The 23352-nt window shown below is 34.5% G+C and overlaps 1 protein-coding gene across 5 annotated transcripts in view; it reads left to right on the top strand.

The window, feature by feature from the left end:
- NF1 (neurofibromin 1) overlaps positions 1 to 23352 on the top strand; it is a 243002-nt gene that overhangs the window by 127279 nt on the left and 92371 nt on the right. For 4 of the 5 annotated variants that reach the window (XR_003002089.1, XM_024736655.1, XM_024736668.1 and 1 more), the window contains exons 29-36: positions 70 to 173; positions 5914 to 6049; positions 9946 to 10008; positions 14626 to 14784; positions 15322 to 15419; positions 16666 to 16812; positions 19170 to 19316; positions 21983 to 22093. Coding sequence is in view for 4 of the 5 variants with exons in the window: in XM_024736655.1 (XP_024592423.1) it covers positions 70 to 173; positions 5914 to 6049; positions 9946 to 10008; positions 14626 to 14784; positions 15322 to 15419; positions 16666 to 16812; positions 19170 to 19316; positions 21983 to 22093 (965 nt within the window). In the remaining variant the exon portion in view is untranslated. The remainder of the gene's footprint in view (positions 1 to 69; positions 174 to 5913; positions 6050 to 9945; positions 10009 to 14625; positions 14785 to 15321; positions 15420 to 16665; positions 16813 to 19169; positions 19317 to 21982; positions 22094 to 23352) is intronic. The other variant, XM_024736660.1, reaches the window with a different exon arrangement.

The raw sequence follows: 23352 nt of genomic DNA, 5'->3' as shown, positions 1-23352 counted from the left end.
CAGAATGTCTTCTTTAATGCAAGATATTTGGAGCCGGCATAATAAATTCCTACTTGTGTATTTCTTTAGGTATATGGTGCTACCTACCTACAGAAACTCCTGGATCCTTTATTACGGATTGTGATCACATCCTCTGATTGGCAGCGTGTTAGCTTTGAAGTAGATCCTACCAGGTGTGTCATCCTCTCATCTGCAACAGCTCTCCATTTTTTCATTTCCACTACATGAGGCAAGGCCCTCATAATTTCTCCCCTTGATTCTTAAGATTAGTCTTTAATTATAAAAGTTACACACAAATACATTTTTCTTTTTTTAAAAAAAAATATTTATTTATTTGGTTGCGCTGGGTCTTAGTTGCAGCAGGCAGGCTCCCTAGTTGCAGCTCGCAGGCTCCTTAGTTGTGGCACGCATGTGGGGTCTAGTTCCGTGACCAGGGATCAAACCCGGGCCCCCGAAACTGGGAGCACAGAGTCCCAACCATTGCACAACCAGGGCAGTCCCTCAAATACATTTTTCTTAAAGAAAGTTACAAATAACATTAAAGGTGTCTTTGACTGTCACCTCTAGAGACATAGCACTGTTACTAGTTAGGCCGTTCTTCTGTCCTTTTTCAATTCATTTGCATATACATATTTCTAGTGGTAGAAACTATATTATAATATGAGCACTTAATATAAATGGTAAGATATTATCAATATACACATGGTTTTGCAACTTTTTTTTTTTTAACATAACCCTGTGTCTTAGATCATTCTTTGTCAGTATAGAAAGATAATGAATCGGATTCCTTTTAACTGCTGCATAATATTTTGTGGTTTGGCAATATCATTATTTAGCCAATGCCATATCGACCCCATTGACTTTTGAAATAATTAATATTTGGCTGCATTGGGTCTTTGTTGCTCTGTGTGGGCTTTCTCTGGCTGTGGCGAGCAGGGGCTACTCTTTGTTGTGGCGCACGGGCTGTAGGCGTGCAAGCTTCAGTGGTTGTGGCACGTGGGCTTAGTTGCTCCGTGGCATGCGGGATCTTCCCGGACCAGGGCTTGAACCCATGTCCCCTGCATTGGCAGGCGGATTCTTAATCACCGTGCTACCTAGGAAATCCCAATCCCATTGACTTTTGTAGTAGCTTTCTAATTATTGTCCTAGCATTATCTTTTTATTTGCAGATCATTTACTGCAGGAATTATTCTGAAACCTAAAATTTTTTGTCACTTTTTTTCTTAGAAACCATCAGTTGTTCCCCATTGACTGCAAGAAAAAAACTCATCTGACTATAATCCACATCACTACTTGTCATTCTTTCCTGTGTTCTCTGTACTTTAACTCCAGTGAAATATGCGCATGTTGTACATTTTTAAAGTGGCTTGACAACATGGGGTTCGTTGGGATTAGAGTTGCCTAATAAGTAATACCCATTTTCCCCCCACCAAGTTCAAAACCAAAAGGGCAGAGGGAGGGGAGGGATGGGAGTGAAGCACCCAGGAATCAGCTGTCTCCTTTATTTCTGATAAAAATGATTAAAGAGTGGGGCTTTAGATCCTGTGGGCATATAACATAGGCTTGCTAATACATCACCTTGAATTAGAATCATCTTCCCCATCCCTTGCACAGCTGGGTAAACTACAGGCTTCCATCACAGGGGCTGGCAAGCTTTTTATCACAAGTGGAGAGAAGACCAGATTATATCTTTTCTGCAGGCAGACATATCTAGAATGGAGAGGATGGCACTGAACTGAGCATGCTTGACTCCGTTTTTTTTTTAATCTATCTCGCTCTTCCTCCTATAATGTGGATTGACTTAGGAGAAGGGAAAGAGGCCAAGGGGTAATGTAAGGTGCAGTTTAAAAACCACCATCTCCATGAAGCTTTCTGCCTGTCCCCATGGTATCTGGCTTATAGTTGGCATTTCATAAATATTTGTTGAATGAAATTTTTAACACTTATGCTTGCTTTTTCTAAGCCACATCTCTTGTCTTTCAGTTAGGACCTTAACATTATTTTATTTTTTATTTTATTTTCAAGTTCAGAGCTTCTTGATGGTTTCTCTTCCTAAAAATTTTATTTGGCAACTTCGTATCAGTTGGTATTTTTGGCTCTGCCTTTGCTGAAGTATCAACGGTAATATCTAATCAGAACTCTGGCACCTAAATTAACCAGTTATTGTTAAAATGGTTAAAAAGTTGTAGTTTAAACTTAGAAGCGACATTCTTTTAATGTCATCTTGTATTTTGTTACCATTTAGCAATTTCACTTTCTAAAGGGTAAAAATTACTTAGAGAGTGAACTACTGCCTGAAAGAAATCTACTGTACTAAGTACTCTGGCACAGAGAAGGGAACTAGATGACAAGCTACCTATATTCAGGTTACTTAAAATCAAGTTGACATCTTTTCTGACATGTAGAGGGCTTGGAAGTTGACACTGCTATGTTCATAACAAGAAAAAGCTGAAAACAGAAAATCAGCAACTCTTCTTAAATTCATCAGAGAATTGAAGGGCACCGCCCCCCCCCCCCAAAAAAAAAAAGGGAAAAAACTGGCGTGACAGCCAAATTCAGAGAATCCCAGCTTACAGGGAGAAACAGCTGCTGGAGTCAGTAACTGGTAGGAACACTTAGGCTGTAATTGACAACTTGCTGGAGGTTGAGTGTGGATTAGCTTGAGAATGAAAGCTCCTGGGGGCCCTGTGTCAGGGGGACCCTCACACTTCTGTGAGTTTGACCTCTAGAAACCCTACCAGGTTCTCATGGTGAAGGTGGAAGAAAAGTCCCCTTGTGCTCTGGGCAGGGGAAGGGGAAGAGTAACCATTTTGTAATATGCCCATAGTGTTCTGTTCTCCCTTACAAAGGCCTGCCTTTAAGGATTACTACCAGGGCCTTATCTGACCTGGAGGATGGGCAGTTACCCAACTTCAGCCTCCTCTAGCCTTCCTGACTCACATAAGGGGAGAAAAAAGGCTAAGAAATTCTTCTGAAGGTCACAACCCAGCCACTCTGGCCCAGTAAAACAGTGGAGATATAAGCATAAGATTATAGACTGCTTCCCCTCCCCAGTACCTCACTACTACATCGACAGGACTCCAGTGTATTAAAAGTGGGTTACAGCAAAGAGCTTCAACACAGAGACTCTAAGAGGGAATTCCTAGGGAAAACTAGGGAATCCCAGACAACTAGGTAGACAAAAACAAGGACACCGGAAGAAATTGACACCTATAGCTACAGCAAACATTAAGCACAACCTAAGTTCTAGCCAGATTAACATAAAACCTTACACTAAAGACCTCTTTGTTTCTGTTCCTGCTACCCATTATGTCTTGGGTCTTTCAACAAAAAAATTACAGTCTCAAGAGACAAAGCAAGCATCATAACTAGACTCAGGTGTGACAGATTTTGGGATTATCAGACGAGGATTAAAATAACTGCAATTAATATGTTAAGGGCTCTATGGAAAAAAGTGGACAACATGCAACAACTGGTGGGTGATTTAAACAGAGATGGAAACTCAAAGAATCAAAAGGAAATGCTAGAAATCAAAAACATTGTAACAGAAAGGAAAAATGCCTTTGGATGGGCTTATCAGTAGACTGGACACAAATGAGAAAAGAATTAGTGAACTTGAAGATATGTCAATAGACATTTCCAAAACTGAGATGCAAAGAAAAAGAAAAACTAAATGAAAATGAAAGTGCATCTTATCAGAATGTGTGGAAAGTAGTGAAATATAGTATTTACAGCATTAAATGCATATATTAGAAAAGAAGAAGGATCTAAAATGAATGGCCTAAACTTTCACCTTAGAAAATTAGAGAAAGTTCAGTATAAACCTAAAGCAAGCAGAAGGAAAGAAATAAAAATTAGAAATCAATGAAATTAAAAACAGGAAAACAATAGGAAACAAAAACAAAAGCTGATTGAAAGTCAGAGGGAAGAATTTTTATACACACAAACACTTAAATAATTGAACACAAAGCTTCATTATAGATCAGAATTAATGGAATAGCCAATAAGTTATCATTGGCATGTGGGAGGCATGAGGGATAGATGTATTAGAGGGACATCGGAAACAGACCAGCAGCACACCTGCTGCTGTGTCGACTCATTAAGAAAAAGTTCCCACAAAGTAGACAAGAACTGTCAAGGTTTCTAGAAATCTCTTCTAGCCCTGTTAAATATATTGTTAATATTTTCTTTCATACGCAAAGCTTCTATGCCCTCCATATCTCAGATTTGAGTTACTATTGTAGCTTCTTAAGTGATCTCCCTTCATAAAGCCCCCATGTTTAGACCAGTCTCTTTTTAGTTCCCCATATATCCCAAGTTCATTTTCTGCCTCTGACTTCCCGGCAACCAGTTGCCATGTGAATTAATCGTGTCTGTCTCTGGTTTGCTATTTTGTCTTTTATATCCTTGAATAATTGTACTCATTACTTAGTGTGTACTTCTCTCCCCTCTTTGAGAGGTTCAAAGGCCAATTATTGTTGAATCCTCAGCACCTGGCATTAAGATGGCAAATAGTAGATGCATGATAAATGTTTATCAGATTGAACTGTGTGCTTGTCCTGCCTTCTTCTTTCTGAAATGCCCTTACTTCTTTTTGCCTGTGCAGATTCTTTCCCTCCTTTAGAACTCATCTAGTCCATGAAATCTTTCCTGCCTGTCATCTACATTAATTTCCAAACTCTTACTGTATCCATATGCTGCACCACATGGTGAGCTGCAAGGAATCTGGAGTGTCCCAAACTTTTATGTAATATGTAAATTAGTATAGAAAGAAAATTACTAGTTAAGAGATTGAAAACAAGTATTCAATAATTGTTTTGGTAAGGTACTATGCTAGTTTTTAAGGGGTCAAAGATGAAGACATCCTTCAAGGATCTTACAGTTTAGTAGGGGAGATAAGACGTATAACAAGTAGTTAAGTAGTGACTTTCATAGGGAATGTGTTTTGAGAGTTCGGTTGGGCAGCTCAAGTAAAGGTTTGTGGATTTGAGAGCCACTGGGTAAAATTTAAACCCCATAAAGTAGGCATTATAATTATTCCTGTCTTATTGATGGAAAAAAATGAGGCTCAGAGAAGTTAAGTATCTTGACCAAGGTCATAATGGTCAATAAGTGGTAAAGCTGAAATTTAAACCTAGTGAGTTTGCCTTCTGAATATCTGCCTTTAATCACAGCACCAAGACTTTAGAATCATACAGAAGAGGGGCTTCCCTGGTGGTCCAGTGGTTAAGACCCCGTGCTTCTACTGCAGGGGGCACGGGTTCAATCCCTGGTCAGGGAACTAAGATCCTACATGCTGTGCAGCACGGCCAAATAAATACCTTAAAACAAAAAGAATCATTAGCAACAATAATTGAATGTGGGGAATAATGGAGTACTGCAGGCAAAGACGACATCAGAGGTCACCTGAATGACGTGATTGAAACAGTGATGGTGCCGTTGACAACATGGGGAACACAGGATGAGACATACAAGTAGGAGGGAAAAAATCAGCTGATTTTGAACAAACTGAGTTTTAGGTACTGGCAAGAGGGACACCTAGCAGTTAGAGATATTAAACTGGATATGAAGGGCAGTTGAAAATAGGGCCTGAATGGCCACAAAATATTGAAAGCATGTCTAACTTTACTGAAGTCATGGAAATAAAACTTAAAAATGTGAGGTGCAGTCTCCTACCTACTAGATGGACAAAAAAATAAAATCATATACTAAATTTATGAAAATATAGAGGGAGAAGAATTTTTATACACAGTTCTCAAAATTGCCTTTTTTATAGTTGGTTTGTTTAAATCAGGTTCCCAACAAAGTCCAAATGTTGCATTTGGCTGAATGTCTTTTAAGGAGTATGTCTGTTTGTTTGTTAGTTTGTTTGTTTTTAATTGGTTTTGCTTTTTTTCTTTTTCCTCTCGATAGGTTAGAACAGTCAGAGAGCCTTGAGGAAAACCAGCGAAACCTCCTTCAGATGACCGAGAAGTTCTTCCATGCCATCATCAGTTCCTCCTCCGAGTTTCCCCCTCAGCTACGAAGTGTGTGCCACTGTTTGTACCAGGTATGCTTAAGGTTAGAGATTACCATTATTAATCCACAGCTAAATTTAAAAAAATGCTTTACCAAAGAGGAATTTAGCTGCTAATAGTGGGTGGTTGATAATACTGAATCAATTTGGATGAATAATACATTAAGAATTGTTTAAATTGGCTCTAAAAATATAAAGTAGTTTAAGGGGGTACTTTAAAAATAATAAATTTTCCTTATGTTGAGAACAAGCTTAAAATGTACCAAATCTACTGGGTATAATAGATGTGATTGAAATGAGATGTATTATGGAATTTTTGTTGTTGTTTTTATCTTGTACCTAAATTACTCATCGGGTCTTTCACATATGAGGCTGGTCTACTCCTTGTTTTTTGTGTTGTGAAATGCTTGATCCATAATTTTGACTTTTTTATTAAGCTCTATTGTGTTTGTGTCAGGTTTTCCCAGGACAGGCTGATGTTTTATTTTATGTAGAATGCTACTCATAAAATATATTGCATCATCATTCATGTCAAATTATTAGACTTTCCAACACTAGAACTGCAAGTAATGCTTCTGAGTTCAGATGTCCACAGTCATCCCCTACTTGCTAAGGAAATTGCACCTGTGTTCTTTTATGGCTTCCACTGTGTTTTTGATGGGCATATGCAGTTTCAGAAATGATTTAATCACTCCAAGGGAGATTAGTGCAAATCCACATTAGCCTGTTAAAACTGTGATTCTGGAAGAAACATTAGTGGGTCTGGAGTTTGGGACAGGGGCAGGTATAGGGGAAAAAATGTATGTATTTATCAAAACCCATGCCTTTTGTGTCTTTTTCTTTGCAGAGTTATCCCCAGCCATTTGTTTTTTAGCACAGGGCTTTGGTTGCTTAGAGACATTAGCAAGATCAGTGAAATTGTCATTTAAAAAAGCTGTTTCAGGCTGCTCTTTGTGAATTTTTCCTCCATTGCTATTTATAAAGATGTATCTGCTGTATCTATAAAAAAATGTTTCATCATGTTTGTAGATGATGAAGCATACTTAGCATTAAAACTGTCTTAATTTAAATTATCATGACTTTTCCTGCCTTTTCAAAATAGCTCAAGGAAGCTTAGGAGAGCCCCACATAATTTTTTCAGCTAGTTAAATCTGAGACCAGAGGGTGGTTTAGTTATAATATGAAATCTAATACAGTAAGTAATAGCTTAAGTCTGGGCATTATTCAGGTTTCTCTTTAAATCCAATTCAGTCCTTTCTGTTTATATAACTAGGCAGATAAGAAATGGTAAGCACCTATTAAAAATAGTCTGGACCAACTTCTTGGTTGGCCTAATAGTAACTGTTTTCAGAGAGCAAATGAATTTCTCAAGTGGCAGTGGCTTTGACTTTAGCTGGTTAGAAGTGAATGGGTACTGACTACCTGGTTACATATATGGTCTCTAGTAGATTTTAGTAGAAATTCTTCATGTGGTTGTCTCCCTAAAAGAAAACAATTTTTGTATCATCAGCAAACTCGGAGTCCCACTTGATAAGGAAAAAGGAACTAAGTGCTTGGCACTTAGTAAGTACTTAGAAAATATTTAATGAAGGAATAAATAACCCCATTTCTCCCACCCAAGTAAACAAGATTCTTGTCAGCTTTCATAGTTAGGAAGGGAGGGAAGTGAAAATAATGCAGAAAATAATGCTAGTTGATAATTGGTGGCTTATTAACCACTATGTGTTGTGCTTTTTAAAACATTCCATAATACAGTATCCCATATTACAACAGACCTGAATTATTGTATTAAAATTTCACATACAATTATTCCCTTTAATAATATTATTTAAATGTTAGTGCATTTTGGGGACGTATTGGATAAACTTATTGTTGGAATGTACAGTACTATAGAGGAAATATATGCTATGTTATTTATAAATAAAAGTTTTTTGATAAGTGACTGATTACAGGAAAATTTACGTTTACTAATTAAAAATGAAAAAAAATAAACTTTGATCTCAAGATATTCTTTCATTGAGTCTCCTTCCAAATGTAGTTTTTCTCTTAGTTTGCTCTTTTATTTTTATTCATCTTCCCTCTTCTGGCTTTTCCTTGCCCTTTTGACTTTGGAAATAACATAATGGTCCGTTTGTACTTTTATGTTCTGCTGGGAGGGATAGTAGTCGATTGTTTTTTTCCCTCTAGTAAATATGTCTCCTGCTTTGGGACCTACTGGGGAAGATTTGAAAGCTGAGTATATTGCTAGCTAATAAATTTCTCTGAGCTTTAGGTCTTGAGTTAGTACTTTTGACTGTTAAACCTTTTTAAAATCATGGTTTAACCATGTCTTTCATTTTATATGCCTCCTTACTTAGTGGACTGGGTTAAGATTATATAGGAATAGCCAACTGTGAACATGTGTTAGATTTATAACTGAGACATTTTCTCATGTATTTATTTCCACTTTTCCTCCTGATAGTTTTGGAATAATGAGAAAACAATTCCCAGATTGGATATTCTCCTAAGTTGTGGTGAGAGAATTCTGAGAAAGAGCTAAATATGATTCTAAATAAATGTCGTCTTTTCCTAGCAAATGTGCTTCTCCAAACAGAAGTCGTTTACACAAAAATTTTAAGGCTATAATTGATGGTTATATACCGTAATTGAAAATAAAAAGTGTATAAAACTGCATTTTGGGGATAAATTGGGTTACTAGTGCTTTTGTATATAGTCTAAAGTTTGAATCAAAGCTCCTTGGGAAAAGGACCGTGTCTTCTTATTTTATTGCTTTCTTCCAGTGCTTAGAATGGTATCTAGCAAGTAGGTGCACAGTAACTACTTGGATGAATGGATGGATGGATGGATGAACAAATATCAAACTAATGCCAAGTTATTATGGGTTATGGTGTTGAATGCACAGAATTTTTAGAATAAAATGCCATGTATGGTGGATTAAAGAATTCTAATTTGTTTTCAAGATATTTTAAAAATAATTATTGTGCCTAGTCTAGTCCAATCAGGAGTCTTTTAATTTTAACAGAGCTCTTTGGCCTAGGAGGAGCTCTGAGAGATGAAACCAATATGTCTCTGTGGGTTTTGGGTATTTTTTTGTTTTTGTGTGTGTGTGTGTGTGTGTGTGTGTTTTGGAGACATTCTGATAAATGGTCAAATCTGTGAAAAATTTTAAGCAGGCTCACAGTTTTATTCTGTAATTTTCTCTGCAGTTTCTTCACTTTAATATTAATGCTTATTTCTAGTTGAGCTGATAACATTCTTTTCCCAAACGTTGCAGAGCTTTTAACCTCCTCTGATTAGAACTTTTTCAGGAAGTAGCCTGCAAACAAAAATAAGTGAAATTGTAAGAGTAATCTTTCTTAAAGAGAGAGAGACTAGCTCAGAATCTCTAAAGTGTATTTTTCTATTATATTTAGCCATTTAATGTTTATTTTTTTAATCAGTAGGATAGGAATTCAATGCCAGCTATTGGAAAAAGAACTTTTTAAGTCAATTGAAGGATACACAGAGAAGTATATATAAATATATGTATCAAGAAAAAATTATGTAGATGCATAGAAGTGTTTTTAGAGTATGATCTATTTGTAATGAACATTTTATATAAAATTTATCAAAAGCTAGGATTTAACTGAAATGCAAGTATTAAATATCCTCACATTCACTTGAGGAGAGCTTTTCTGCGATTTATAGCCAGAAATAGTAGATATGATTGTCTCAGCATTTCTTGCTATTTATGCTTTGGCTTAAAAATGTAATAAAAATTAAAATCCAGAGATAAAATTCATCCCTCAAAATTAAGTTGATTCCTAATTTTTTGTTGATTCCATTTGTGTTACATTTTGATCATGTAATTTTATGTACAAGCCAACATTGTTTTTGTTGCTGTATGTAGTTGGTGCTGTGACTTGTTTGTGCTCATCTCTGTTCTGTAGGCAACTTGCCACTCCCTACTGAATAAAGCTACAGTAAAAGAAAAAAAGGAAAACAAAAAATCAGTAAGTTTGGAGAACTTTTTTTTAGCTGTTTCTTTCAAAGCAAAACAAAAATCTTTTGCTGTTTGTTAAGAACATCTTCACTTCAGCCTATTTGACCTTCACTGTAAAATCATTCTACTAATTCTGGCACAAAGTAGCTTTCATTTCAATTAACCCTGGAATTAAGTTACATTGAAACATTCTCTGTGTTCCTTTGGTTTGATTTATCCCAAAGGTATTTTGGGAGCATTTGTTGCATTGGATATCCCTGGTCTAATTTTATTATTTATTCTTTAAATTATAAATGAATGCCAAAGAAACTTAATTTCAAGGCCTTAGGAAATGCTGACTCTCTTCATTCTTGCTTCTTGTTTGCAGGTAATGTGAGTGATTTCTTTTCCTAGAGATGAAAGTTTTCCTTAATTGTTAGAAGTACATGGAAGGAAAGTGTCACTTTCTAATAAATCTTACCTAAAAGTAGCTAAAGTTTATTTTTTACTTCTTATATTTTTATCTAGACAGTCTCAGCCAGGATTTAGATCATTGTGCTTAGATTATAAAAATTCTAATGGTAAAACAAAACCACTCTTACCTTAGAGAAAATCATTATTAAACTATTGGGACTGAGAATTATAGTACTTCTGAAATAAAGGAAAAGTGAGTCCATATTTATAGAGAAACACCTTATTTGCAAACATGATATGCATATACTTACCTGCTTCTATGAACTTGCCCTAATTTAAAAGGAAGAAAATCATGGTAGTCATAATTATTTTCTTCCTGTGAGTGACATTTGTCCAGAATATTAACGTGCATTCATTTTAAATTTGCCATTATCTGTCAGTATGACTGATCTTTATCAGGCTCAGTACTACCTTTGTTCATACAATCCAAATAAATTTAGAGAAAGATGTAAAGAAAAGCTTTAGGAGTCACGTAGGTAGTTTACTTTAAAAGGTAAAATTTAGTGTATTCATCGGGTTTCATCTTTCATTTCTCGTCTGAGCTTTACATATAGTAAATTTCTATTTTAAATTCAGAACTAAATTAAAATTTAGAGACATGCTTTTATGTCCATTCAAGAGATTCCTTTTTGGATACGTTAAGTAAATTTGGTCAGCTGTGAGCAAATGGATTGGATTGGATGGCCATCTTACTTAATAAAAACATTTCTTTCTAATGCTTCAGCCTTCTAATTCTCAGCATATGTGGATTTAACATAATATACACCATCACTGTTGAAATTAATTTACTATTTCTAACACTCTTGTTTGGTGTTTTACTAATACCATTGTGTAGTATATCACATAAATTAAAATTCAGGCTTTCTCTTTTTCTCTAGAGCATGTTTTTTAGCCTTCCTAACATTGCTTTATTTACTAAGATTTTGTCTAAAATTGTTCCTTGAAATGTTTTTTTCTACTAGTGTTATTTTCAGATTTAAAAAAAAAATGTTTCTGGGTAACACTAAGTTTTGGAATGTATTTCTCAGCACAAGTGATATGAGGTCCTTGTGGAAACAAAGGAAATCTAATTGGCAATTTAAGATATTTTAGAACACATTCCAAAGTATGAAGACAGTATAGTTACTATAAATTTAAAATGTTGGTTTATGGAGTTGTTGGCTTAACAAAATCTACTGATCTAAAAAGCAAGTTAACTTTCTTTTGGGGTGTATGTACCATGGATTGTAATGTGTAAAATATGGAGAGAAGGTTCTGGCTTCTGGTATATAGCTGTGTAATCATATTATAGGTAATTCTCTTTATCATACTCAAACATATACTGTAAATTAGATTTCCTTTGAGAAGTTGTCAACCTAACTCAGGTAATTAAGGATAGATGGGTTGTGATTCTCTTGATGATGTACAGTGTATGACTGCCTTTATTTGTAACCTGTATTTTTTGGGGGGGGGTGGGGGGGGAGGTAAGTAAAGGGGACATTTGACTGATAATTGGTTTCAGCATTCAGACTGGCCCTACTTTGACCTTTTATGCAGAATGTCTTTTGGATACAAATTAGATTTTTGCAGATTAAAAATAAAAACAACTTGAGTATGTGTATATTATGAGATAGAATTACACTGATGTTAATTTGTGGTGAAAGGAAAAGAAGTATTTTAATAAATAACCATAAAATTTGTTGTAGAGCATTTTTATGGATATTGATTGTTTTATCAGGTTTTAGTTCCAAAAATATACTGTTATTGGTGAGATACATAATTATATGATACATGAAACAATATGTGTTCTTGTAGTGTGGATACTTTTGAGTTTTGACATGAATTATTTTTGAAGATGTGGAAGTTAGTGAAGGTGTAGTACCTTTCATAATGTTTACAATATTCCATTAGGGAAATAATTCACTCAGATATTCATTAAATTCTGAGATTGAGTTTAAATCAGGTATAAATGTGCATCACACTTTAAAAGCTTTTCTGTCCTAGAGAAAACCAGGAAATAGCTACTCTAAAAATGCATTTTAAAAGAGTTCTCTGTGTGCATATAAGTAATTGATTTTTTTGAGACACTTTCCCAGCAGGTTAGTATTTTACAATTAACCAGTTCTTTGGGAACCAAACTCTTAACTTTTACTTCTTTAAAAACCATTTCAGGATTTTAATGGATTAAACTGAATATATGTGATTCTTTTAAAACAACCTATTTGCAGTTATAAATATAAAGCAATTTTTAATCCCGTTCCTTCTTGCTAACTCACTCCTTAAAGGCTTTAAAAATTTGTAGGTTTGTTGAGGTGTTTCTTATCTTTTAAGATTAAAATTTGTGAGTTCTAAAAGAAACAAGCAGTAGCAATGGTGGTCTGTGAACATTCTAAAATTTATGAAGAGTTTTGTCTGTGCGAAAGTAAACGTTCATTTTTCTGTTCCTACTCCCCGAAAGGTTAAACACTGTACTAGAGTAGTAAAAGCACTTGTGTTTTCTTCTTAATTCTGTTTCTAAAACTGTATTTCAGCTAAAAATAACTAAAACAGTATTTAGGTTTTAAAGCCATTCTTCTAAGACTGCTGTGTTTAACCACCTTCACCAGTTTCCTCTTACTGAGGTGTAAGGTTGTCCTTCATGCAATAGCACTCCAAGTACTGTAACACCAAGAAAGCTTCCTGAGCGATGCAGTGTGCACGAAGGTGAGAATATATTAGTTATAACTCACCCCGTTATCACCTCTCAGAAAGATTTTCCCAGCTTAAAAAGTCATTCTCTAAAGTCTTATTTTTACTAACTTCCTATCATATATAGTTGAAAATTATTTTGAGATTTTAGGCAGTGAATAACAACACATTTAAAATGTATACCACATGAAGCACTGAAGGAAACAGAATGAAGTGAAATGATCCTTATTCTTTCCAGAGTTAATCTTGAGTCAGTCAGCCATGAGAATTCATGACAAGAAGTATTATTTTTTTGAGGCATTGTGAAGAAAACTAGAGCTATGTGAGATTCTGCATATAAATCCTGTTTTCTCATTTTCCCCCAGTAGCCTTTGAAATGCAGGTTTATCCTTGGAATCCCAGAACATTGAGTGGAGTAGTGCGGCCTTGCCGTTAGTCAACACTGCTTTCAGCAGCAGTTAGCCACGCTAAGCATGAATAGTTGTAGAGATTTAAATGTTATATGAGTGTTCTTTAAAAATAAATATGTGTGTTATCTGTAACAAATGTAAATTTCAGAAAACTATAATTTTCATGTGTTAATTTAAAACAGGACATGCTAGGAAAAGATGGGAGCTGAGCCAGCTTCATAGCACTTTCCCAGTCTAATTTACCTTCAAAGTGGAATGTTTTATAAAGAGAAAAAGAGAAAATAAATCCATTTAAAATGTTGAGCTCACATTGTTTTTCAGCGTGGGCAACGATTTCTTGTATCTTTAACTTTTTTTATTTGACAGAATTACAAATTGAGGTACACATAGGGGTTCTCTCTTTTGCTGGTGGGATCCTGTTTTCTTTTAGGTCCCCAAGAATTCCCATTCCTGCATGGTTTAAATAATAAGTAGGCCCTTATAAAGCATTCTGATGAAGAAAAAGAACTGGCAATAATGTTACTTGTAAGTAAGTTTTTTCTCTCGATAGGAATCAAAGAAAACTAAGTTTTGTTTTGTATATGGCAAGCATTTTGCTCAAGAAATTTAATTGTACCTGGTATACAGCAAAATGTAAGTATTTACCATTAGGTATTGGATGTTTCAGGTGTATGCTGTTGGAAACTTATTTAGCTTTGCCTTACAAGAGTTGACCACACTCTCATGTCTTGTAATCTTAGGAAAATATGATAATCCTTGTGTGAAAATTTGTTCTGCTTTTGTTGCTCATCAAATCTGCAGTATAAACAGTGATGATAAAATTAAGATCTTTTTTCAGATCTCTTCTACACAACTCATCTATGAGACTTCTCTTTTTTTCTTAGATGCCTTTATTGTGCTTTTAAATGATAGAGGGCAAGAATTGAGGATAAATTTTTGTTTACTGATGTTTTGGGAGTAGGAAAAATTAGGCATGTGTTGTTCACAAGGATTGGTCTTTCAGCATTTTTGTGCAAAGTTTGACTTTCAAGCCCTTTCTTCCCATTTCCTTGTTTTAACTCAAACCATATATTGAATTCTCAACTCCTTGTTTTTAGGTGGTTAGCCAGCGTTTCCCTCAGAACAGCATCGGTGCAGTGGGAAGTGCCATGTTTCTCAGATTTATCAACCCTGCCATTGTCTCACCGTATGAAGCAGGGATTCTAGATAAAAAGCCACCACCTAGAATCGAAAGAGGCTTGAAGTTAATGTCAAAGGTGAAGAATCATTTTGATAATATAGCTATTCAAAATTTCTCTTCCATAAATTTTCAGTTTTTTGTATTCACTGTACTTTTTCTTAATTTTTGAAATGCCCTGTGGTTTTCACTTATATGCTTTTGTTTTATTTTTGTTTATATCACAAAGAAATTCATTAGACTGATACCGATGGACCTTATTATCATTTGAAAATATTTTAGCAAATGTCTTCTGAAGATGGTTTTCTATATAATCATTATGGAAATTCTGAAATGGAAACCAAAATGTATACTATATGATTTTTAAATTAAAAAATACATTAAAATTTTAATTTGTATTTTATATATGTAAATATATACGTGTTTATATAATTATATTCATATTTGGGAAAGCATAGAAACAAAACCAGGTATTTATTGAATGAGCAATAATTGATTTTTAACTACCAGTAGAAATTGTATCAGTGAGAAAATTAATATTTTTTAAAGAATATATGAATGTGTAGCTTTCATAAATAAACAATCAGATCCTTTATAACCCTATTTTATTGTTTAGGTACTTCAGAGTATTGCCAATCATGTCCTTTTCACAAAAGAAGAGCACATGCGGCCTTTTAATGATTTTGTGAAAAGCAACTTTGATGCAGCACGAAGGTGAGCAGCCTGATACTTAGCCAGTTGCTCTGTTTGGATCAAATATTTTCACTTTCACTCAAGTCTATGTACTTGATCTACATGAAGCTCCTGTGTAGGTTGTTTTCTTTTTTCTCTCTTGGTCAAGAACATAATCTTATTTTATTCCACTATAAAAGACAGTAATGAAATAAAATGATATTCTTTATAATCTGGTAGTGATTTCCATATTTAAAAACCAGGAGGGGTTTTTGACATATCTCCTAAAATAAAGGATTTGAGTTTGACACAATATGGAGGAGAGGAAGAAGGAAAAAGATTTCTTTCAGTAAAAACTAAAACCAAACTGGTACAGATAATGCATTATAGTGTATAATCACAGGTTTTTTTGATATTAGAATATTTTTGATACTTTAATTTGGATATGTATGTAAACTAAAAAGTTACTCTTTAAACCACGTGATGTAAATGCATAAGATTTTGTTCATGAGTAACTGGATAACTGTTGAAGTTTTATGATTTTAGAAAACTTGAGTTCTGCTAGGTTCCCATAACTAGCTAGTTGCTTCTCTTTCTCTCTCTGAGTTGCTGGTTTATCTGTAGAGTAGGTATAACACTATGTTTGCCTGTGAGTTGATTTTAGAGAAGCAAATGACATAACTTACGAGAAAGTGCTTTGTAAATGTAAGTTGACATCAAGAATTCTACTTTTCATACAGTGTGAATCTAATTGTTTTGGCTCACAGTCTAAGCTATACTTGTACAACACTCTCTTCCAGTTTTTCATTATAGTTCCTGCGAACTTCTGTCTAATTGGAGTTTAAAAGGTGTACTGTTGGACTGCAAATCACATTGGAAAGAAAGTGAATGTCAGCATAGGATTTATATTCTGGCAGATTGACTACCCATAGAAAGTTAAAAGAACAAAGGTTCTGATCCTGGCTTTGACCTAAGAGGCTGTACAGACCTTTGGGGAGGTCTTTTGTCTTGTCTGGGCCTCCATTTCCTTATCTGTAAAGTACTGGCTTCTCTACAAAGTCTCATCTGTTTAAATTTCGTTGTCTGACCTCAGAGCCTGCTCTGAAGCTGTAGCCAGGTATCAGAAATGGAAGACCAACTTTCTCCTTGTCTCTTCTTATTTCGTTTAATGATAAAACCTCCATATTTGTAATAGTAATTTCACAAAGTTACTTCACATAGATTTAATTCAAGCATAGATATGAGTATATCTGGTTTTTGAAATTCTAATAGCTTTGCATTTTTGAAGGTTTTTCCTTGATATAGCATCCGATTGTCCTACAAGTGATGCAGTAAATCATAGTCTTTCCTTCATCAGTGATGGCAATGTGCTTGCTTTACATCGTCTGCTCTGGAACAATCAAGAGAAAATTGGCCAGTATCTTTCCAGCAACAGGTAAAATTTCCCTGTCATGGGGATATTGAAAAGTCTCAGCTTAAATTTTTTTTTTTTTTAGTATTTATTTATTTGTAATAAATTTTTGGCTGTGCTGGGTCTTAGTTGCAGCATGTGGGATCTTCGTTGGGGCATGTGGGATCTTTATTTGTGACATGCGGACTTCTTAGTTGCAGCATGCATGTGGGATCTAGTTCTCTGACCAGGGATCGAATCCGGGCCCCCTGCACTGGGCATGTGGAGTCTTACCCACTGGGCCACCAGGGAAGGCCCAGTTTAAATTCATACCAATAAAATTATTGGTCATGAATGCTTTTTACTTTGCATCTTCTTAGATAAGAATTATGATTTGGAAAGAGACATGTAGACTCTTTTTAAAAGTATATAGACAACAGGTTAAGTCATATTAAATGATCAACCAACGTACATCAGTGCTACAGACTTTTTTAAAAATATTAAGCTAAGAGGGAATTAATCCTCTGGTGGTCCAGTGGTTAGGACTCGGCGCTTTCACTGGGTTTGATCCTTGGTGGGGGAACTAAGAATCCTACAAGCCGTGCGGCACAGCCAAAAAAAAAAAAAAATTAAGGTAAGAATTCACAAACTAGCCTTTTGGGTTTTTTTCTGGTTTGCAAACATAATGTACAACAAGACATAGAGAAATTTAAATATACTAGAAGTTCAAGTGAGTATTGGCATCTGAATCTGAAGAGCAGCTTAATTCTTAGGAATTTAATAATTAAAACATTGCTATTCTATTGCAATCCTATAATAATCCCATTTGTGGTACTCTAAGTATATGCAAATAGCTTTATATAGACAATACTTAATAATTGAAAATTATTAATTTGGGAATTGTTTCATTTGCTGTTTTTAGTTAAAGTCTCTCGTAGCCTGAATCATTTGCTGTCCTTTCTAGTTATGTATGTTTATAAAGGGCCCAAATTCCTATGTATGAGTCCTCTTACAAAGGTAAAATGAGTCCAGATTACTTTTAAATGGCAATAAAAATGGTTTGCTCATTCATGGGAAAAATAGAAGACCATAAAGCTAAGGCTAGCAACGAATTAGGAAATGGGAGTTTTAAAAGAGAGAGCATTTTAATCCTTTAGGAGTTGTTAATGGCTTGAAGTAGACATGGGTATGACTAATATGTGCCTAAGATAGAAAGAGGAAGATGCTTTCTGTATCTGTGTGGCACTTAAACTGTGGAACTTTTAAATGCAACCATTCTTTTAAATGCATTTTTTAAGCACAAACTCTTATATAACTTACAATCATATTCATGTAGTTTAATACTAGAGAGTTTTTCTTCAATTTGGTTTTTTATAAAAAGATACATTCCAAACATAAAAAGAAGTATAGACCATAATGTAACGGAGACCCATGTCTACCACCTAGCTTTAACATTATTTATTTTTCTGTAATTACTTCAGATCTTTATAACATTTTATTTCTTGGGGAAGAAAAGGTATTACTTCTCTCTTGTGTAACTGACAAGAAAAAGGAAATTACAGGTATAACATAGGTACATATAATATAGTTTTGTGTGGTTTAAAATTTTACAGCAGTGATACACTGAGTATAGTCTCTTCACACAATATTCTATTTGAGATTTATCATTTATTTAACTTAGTATTTCATTGAATGACTATATCACAGTTTATTTTTGCACTTCCTAAATGATGGTTATTTAGGGTTTCCTGTTTTTTATTATTTTAAATAGCGATGTAATAAATATTCTTCATGTTTGTCTCCTTGTGTATTACCTAAATGTGTAATTGCCGAGTTCTGGGGTATACACAGCCTCAACTTTACTAGATACTGCCACATTACTTTTCACAGTGTACATGCTTATTTACACTTTGACAGCACTGTGTGAGAGTACCTCTTTATACACATCCTCATCAAAATTGGCATTAGCAAACTTCATAATTTTTTTGCCAGTTTGATGTTTGTGAAGTAATGTCGTTATCTTTAGTTTTAAATGTTTAATAGTTGTTGAAGATTCATATTTACCCTGATTAAGCAGAAATCTGATATCAGGGACAGTATGTCCACTTCCTAAAAAGTGGATCAGAATGTTATATTTACTTGCTGATTGCCCATTTAATGGTAATGGATTAATGCTAGAACAAAATGAATTTTTATGTGAATTTTGTAGTTTGGGGAGTGGTCATATTTCTAAGACATCTCAGTGTAAACTTAAAACCCCTGAGCTCTTTTGGATTCTGTTTACAAATTAACAGGAACCACCAGCTGACAGTAAAAGGAAAAGCAGCCAGTGACAATCTAAAGAAATGTGTTCTGCTAAATGTGAACTGCTACCTTTTTCCTAAGTAGTTTGCTATATCTAGGGATCACAAAGCTGTTGGAAGACGACCTTTTGATAAGATGGCAACACTTCTTGCATACCTGGGTCCTCCAGAGCACAAACCTGTGGCAGATACACACTGGTCCAGCCTTAACCTTACCAGTTCAAAGTTTGAGGAATTTATGACTAGGTAAAGTATCACCTTGAAATGATGATTGCTTTCTTTTTCGATGAGATGCAAGGTTTACCACCAGGCCACTTGTTAGATATGCTTGTATATTTGATAGAGAATTATTAGCAAGGATGTACTTAATGACCACATTGCCATGTTTTGGAATCCCACTTTTCTCTTACCCTATATATTGTTGAAATATGCTTTGTTTCATAGTTGATTTTCTTATAAAAATAATAGCATCTTATTGAATAGTACTTTGTCATATTGTTTTGAGGTGTTTTTGCATTTAATAGTTAAAAGGGAGGGTAGATAACATTATTTTCATATTATAATTAGGGAAAACAGAGTTCAAAGTGAATAATTAATTTGCCTAAGATTCCATACCTGATTCATAGGTCCTTTGGTTCAAAGTGCAGAACTCTTTCTACTACACTGTAACATTTTTTAGAACCCTCCTGAAAATTAATGATACTAGCTTCTTTTAGATTGAGGCTCAGAAAATATAGTATACTTTAATATTGCTATAAAATTTCTGTAGACATTTGTTTTGAATCTCATTTAGATGGATTTAGTTTGGATCCTCATTGTTAGACATTCACCACTGTGATGTTACAGTGAAGATAGTTTGCTGAATTCTTTAGTCTTATAAAGTACCTTTCATACTACTTTACACTTAGTCACTTAGTGTTTCATAGTGAGTGTGGGTTAAGTGTTTTGTTCATGGTGTGTGCCAGAGGCAGAGAGAAAAAAGCAGAATATGACATTCTGAAGTTAATTCACATTAACGATTTGCACATAATGTCCCAGGCATTGTAAGTGCCTGGTATTAATCATATTACATACAGGCCATAGTTTTGTACACATGACTCCCATATTTTGATACTGTTAAAAGAATGTATGAATGTATAACAATCTCCTTTCAAACTTAATTTTTATCTTTAGCTCTGTTACTTAATTTTTATCTTTTTAGCTCTGTTACGTTTTTCTGTGTAACAAATGTTTATTCCTATGTAATTAAAGGAATATTTTCCATACAAAATTTTCATGTTACCTAGCTGAAAATTGTGCAGTCCAAAAATGTAAAACTATTTTTTATGCAACATTACTAAGGATGTCCTTGCCATTTTTCCATCTTTCAGAGAAAACCTCTTTATTAGTCCTTTTACCTAAGACCCTACCTTCCTTACAAAACAACCTTCTGTCCTTTTGAACACTAAATGATGTAATACGTGTAAGGTACTTAGAACAATGTCTGGTGTATATATGAAGTGTTTAATAAATATTAGGTGATATTTTTGTTCTAAGTTCCCACTGATGCTGAGACTCACTTTTCTTTTTAAAAAAATGGAAATAGCTTTCTAATGTTGTCAACCATAAAAATAAAAATTGTTAAATTATTCAAAACATAGAAGTCTAAAAAAGAAAGTAAGAAGTTTTCAGTTATTTCATCCCTTAGAGATAATTTAGTTAACGTTTGGCAGATAGCCTCCCAGTCATTTCCCTATACACATGTGCACCTATTTCCCTTATCAAGTGATATCTATGTTGTTTCCATTAATATTAAACAAATGCTGACCTGGCACAAGCAATATGATGAACGGAGGTAATACAACCTCTCCTCCCACCCCCAAGACACATAGAAAAACTAGGTAAAAGAAAATGTATTTTAATAATAAAGTAGCACAGGGAGATCAGCTTGTTGCTTTGTGACAACCTAGAGGGGTGGGAGAGAGGCTCAAGAGGGAGGGGGATATGAGGATATATGTATATATATAGCTGATTCACTTTGTTGTACAGGAGAAACTAACACAACATTGTAAAGCAATTATACTCCAATAAAGATATTTTGAAAAATAATAAATGCATACATAGCTGGAAGAGAATTTTGGAGCAAATTACCTAGTATACAGTCAGTACAGAGAGATAAAGAAATGGAAAATATGGAAGAGTTTAAGAGATACAAGTGAGAATGAGAAGGTCCAGCATATCTAATAAATAGAGCTTAAAGAGAATAGTGAAGAGGTAATATATGAAAGACAGCAAATGAGAATTTTCCAGGGTTGTTGACTGACAAAAATCTTCAGGTTAAAGACACACACTGAGTACTGAGCAGAATATATAAAAATTAAACCATGCCTTTTTTGGAAGTATATTTAAATATATATAAGAGTATAATTATAAAAGTGATATTCAGAATCAGGGAGGTTAGAATGGACTTTTAATAAATTGTGTTGGTACAACTATACCAGTAAGTAACCATCTGGAAAAAGATAACACTATTTGTGAGGATAAATTCCCGTAAAGAGGAACATGTGGGCCTTTCTCACTCATTCAGAATCAGTAAGCTAGGAAAGAAAAGGTTGGTAAACTGAACTCTTAAAAAACAAAGAAGTAAAAACTCAAAAATTTATGTCTAGAAAGAAAAATGATTAAAACCAATTCTATGGTTAATATCCCTGTCCAGTAGTTTTCTTAGCATTATCCTAAGAACCACTGTTTGTGGTTCAAAGAACAACACCTTAAATTTTTTGGTACATGTTAACCACATTGCCCTTCAGAAAGCGTGTTGCTTTTAAAATATTTTGTCTCTTTGTATATTTTATCATTGGTGCAGTTGTGGATTTTTGTAGATATTCAGTGGACAGTGTAAAGCCTATGAGTTACTCTTTTTTTTCTTTCAGGCATCAAGTACATGAAAAAGAAGAGTTCAAAGCTTTGAAAACTTTGAGTATTTTCTACCAAGCTGGGACTTCCAAAGCTGGGAATCCTATATTTTATTATGTTGCACGGAGGTAAGAAACACTATGTTTTATCTTACCAGAGCTTTTAAAATGATATCAAATGTAGAGAGACAGGAAGTTTGGTTTTTCCCATTTGATTTTACTAGAATTGGAGACAAGCTTTTCTGGGAGAATGTAGCTGGGTAAACAGCCATCTTGTCCCTAGATGATGCTCAGTACATTAGAAATTGCTTTTCAGACTACCTGTTTCGTATTGGCTTCTCTTTGTTACATCAATTTTTTTATACCACGTTACAGTGAATTAATTACCAAGAGTAAAAAAAAATCACAACTTTTTATTTTCTGGTGTATTCTGATTAAATACTATCCATCACATGATACTCAGAAAGTTTTTTTTAAACGGAAAGAGTCTTAGAACTTTTAGTAATATGCTGCGTAAGACAACAGCAGGGTGATTTAACAAATAATTCAGAGACACTATGGGAAATTTCTATAAAGATATGGCACAGGTGACAGCCTGAAAAATTGATTGTATTTGTTCATGCTGTCTTTCAGTCCAGGCTAGTCCCTAGAAAACCTTTCTGGCAGTGCTCCTCCTTCACAATAGGTATAATGCTTGCATTGCTTTCCCTGCCATTGTCTTTTCTTTCTTGCCTCATTCTGCCTTCCTTTTGAGAACTTGTCTGTGACGTTAGTCAGTTTTACTTCTTCTCATTTAGTGTGACATAAACTCATGGTAATTGAACCTTAGGGACAGTGTGATATAATAGAGAGACCACTGGCTTTGGAATCTCAAGGACTATGTTCACTCTTGTTCTGCTGTTCCACTGGGAATTAATCTTTCTGAATTACCTCAATTTAACATAAATTGAGGAATTATGTCAGTAGACTTAATGGTCATGAATGGCAAAAAATTGGCAGTGTATTGGAAATAAATGGAGGTTGAGAAGTAGTGGCAGAGGAGTGAAAAAAGGAAGGTGGGAGGTGGGAAACTCAGTTAATTGGATAATTCAGATGGCGTTAACACCAAGAAGTCCTAAGAACTGGGGTGTTAGGGAATCAAGAGGGCATAGAAACTTGCATTTATCCTTAGCCCTTCTCTTTAACAACTCTGAGTAACATCTCTTCACCTTCCCATGAAAGTCTTCTACCTTTTATCTCAGATGCTGTTTCTAAATTGCCTAAGATGATTTTAATTTTCTTCTGCATTTGAGATGAACTGTATTTGTATTCCATCCCCAATCTTTAACACCACCAGTGTATTATTTTTTTTTTTTTTTTTTTTTGGGAAGGGGCCCCCTCCCTTTTGG

Source organism: Neophocaena asiaeorientalis, unplaced genomic scaffold, assembly GCF_003031525.2.
Source record: "Neophocaena asiaeorientalis asiaeorientalis breed wild unplaced genomic scaffold, Neophocaena_asiaeorientalis_V1.1 scaffold129, whole genome shotgun sequence".
NCBI lineage: Eukaryota > Metazoa > Chordata > Mammalia > Artiodactyla > Phocoenidae > Neophocaena > Neophocaena asiaeorientalis.
This window is presented reverse-complemented; position numbering and strand designations above follow the sequence as displayed.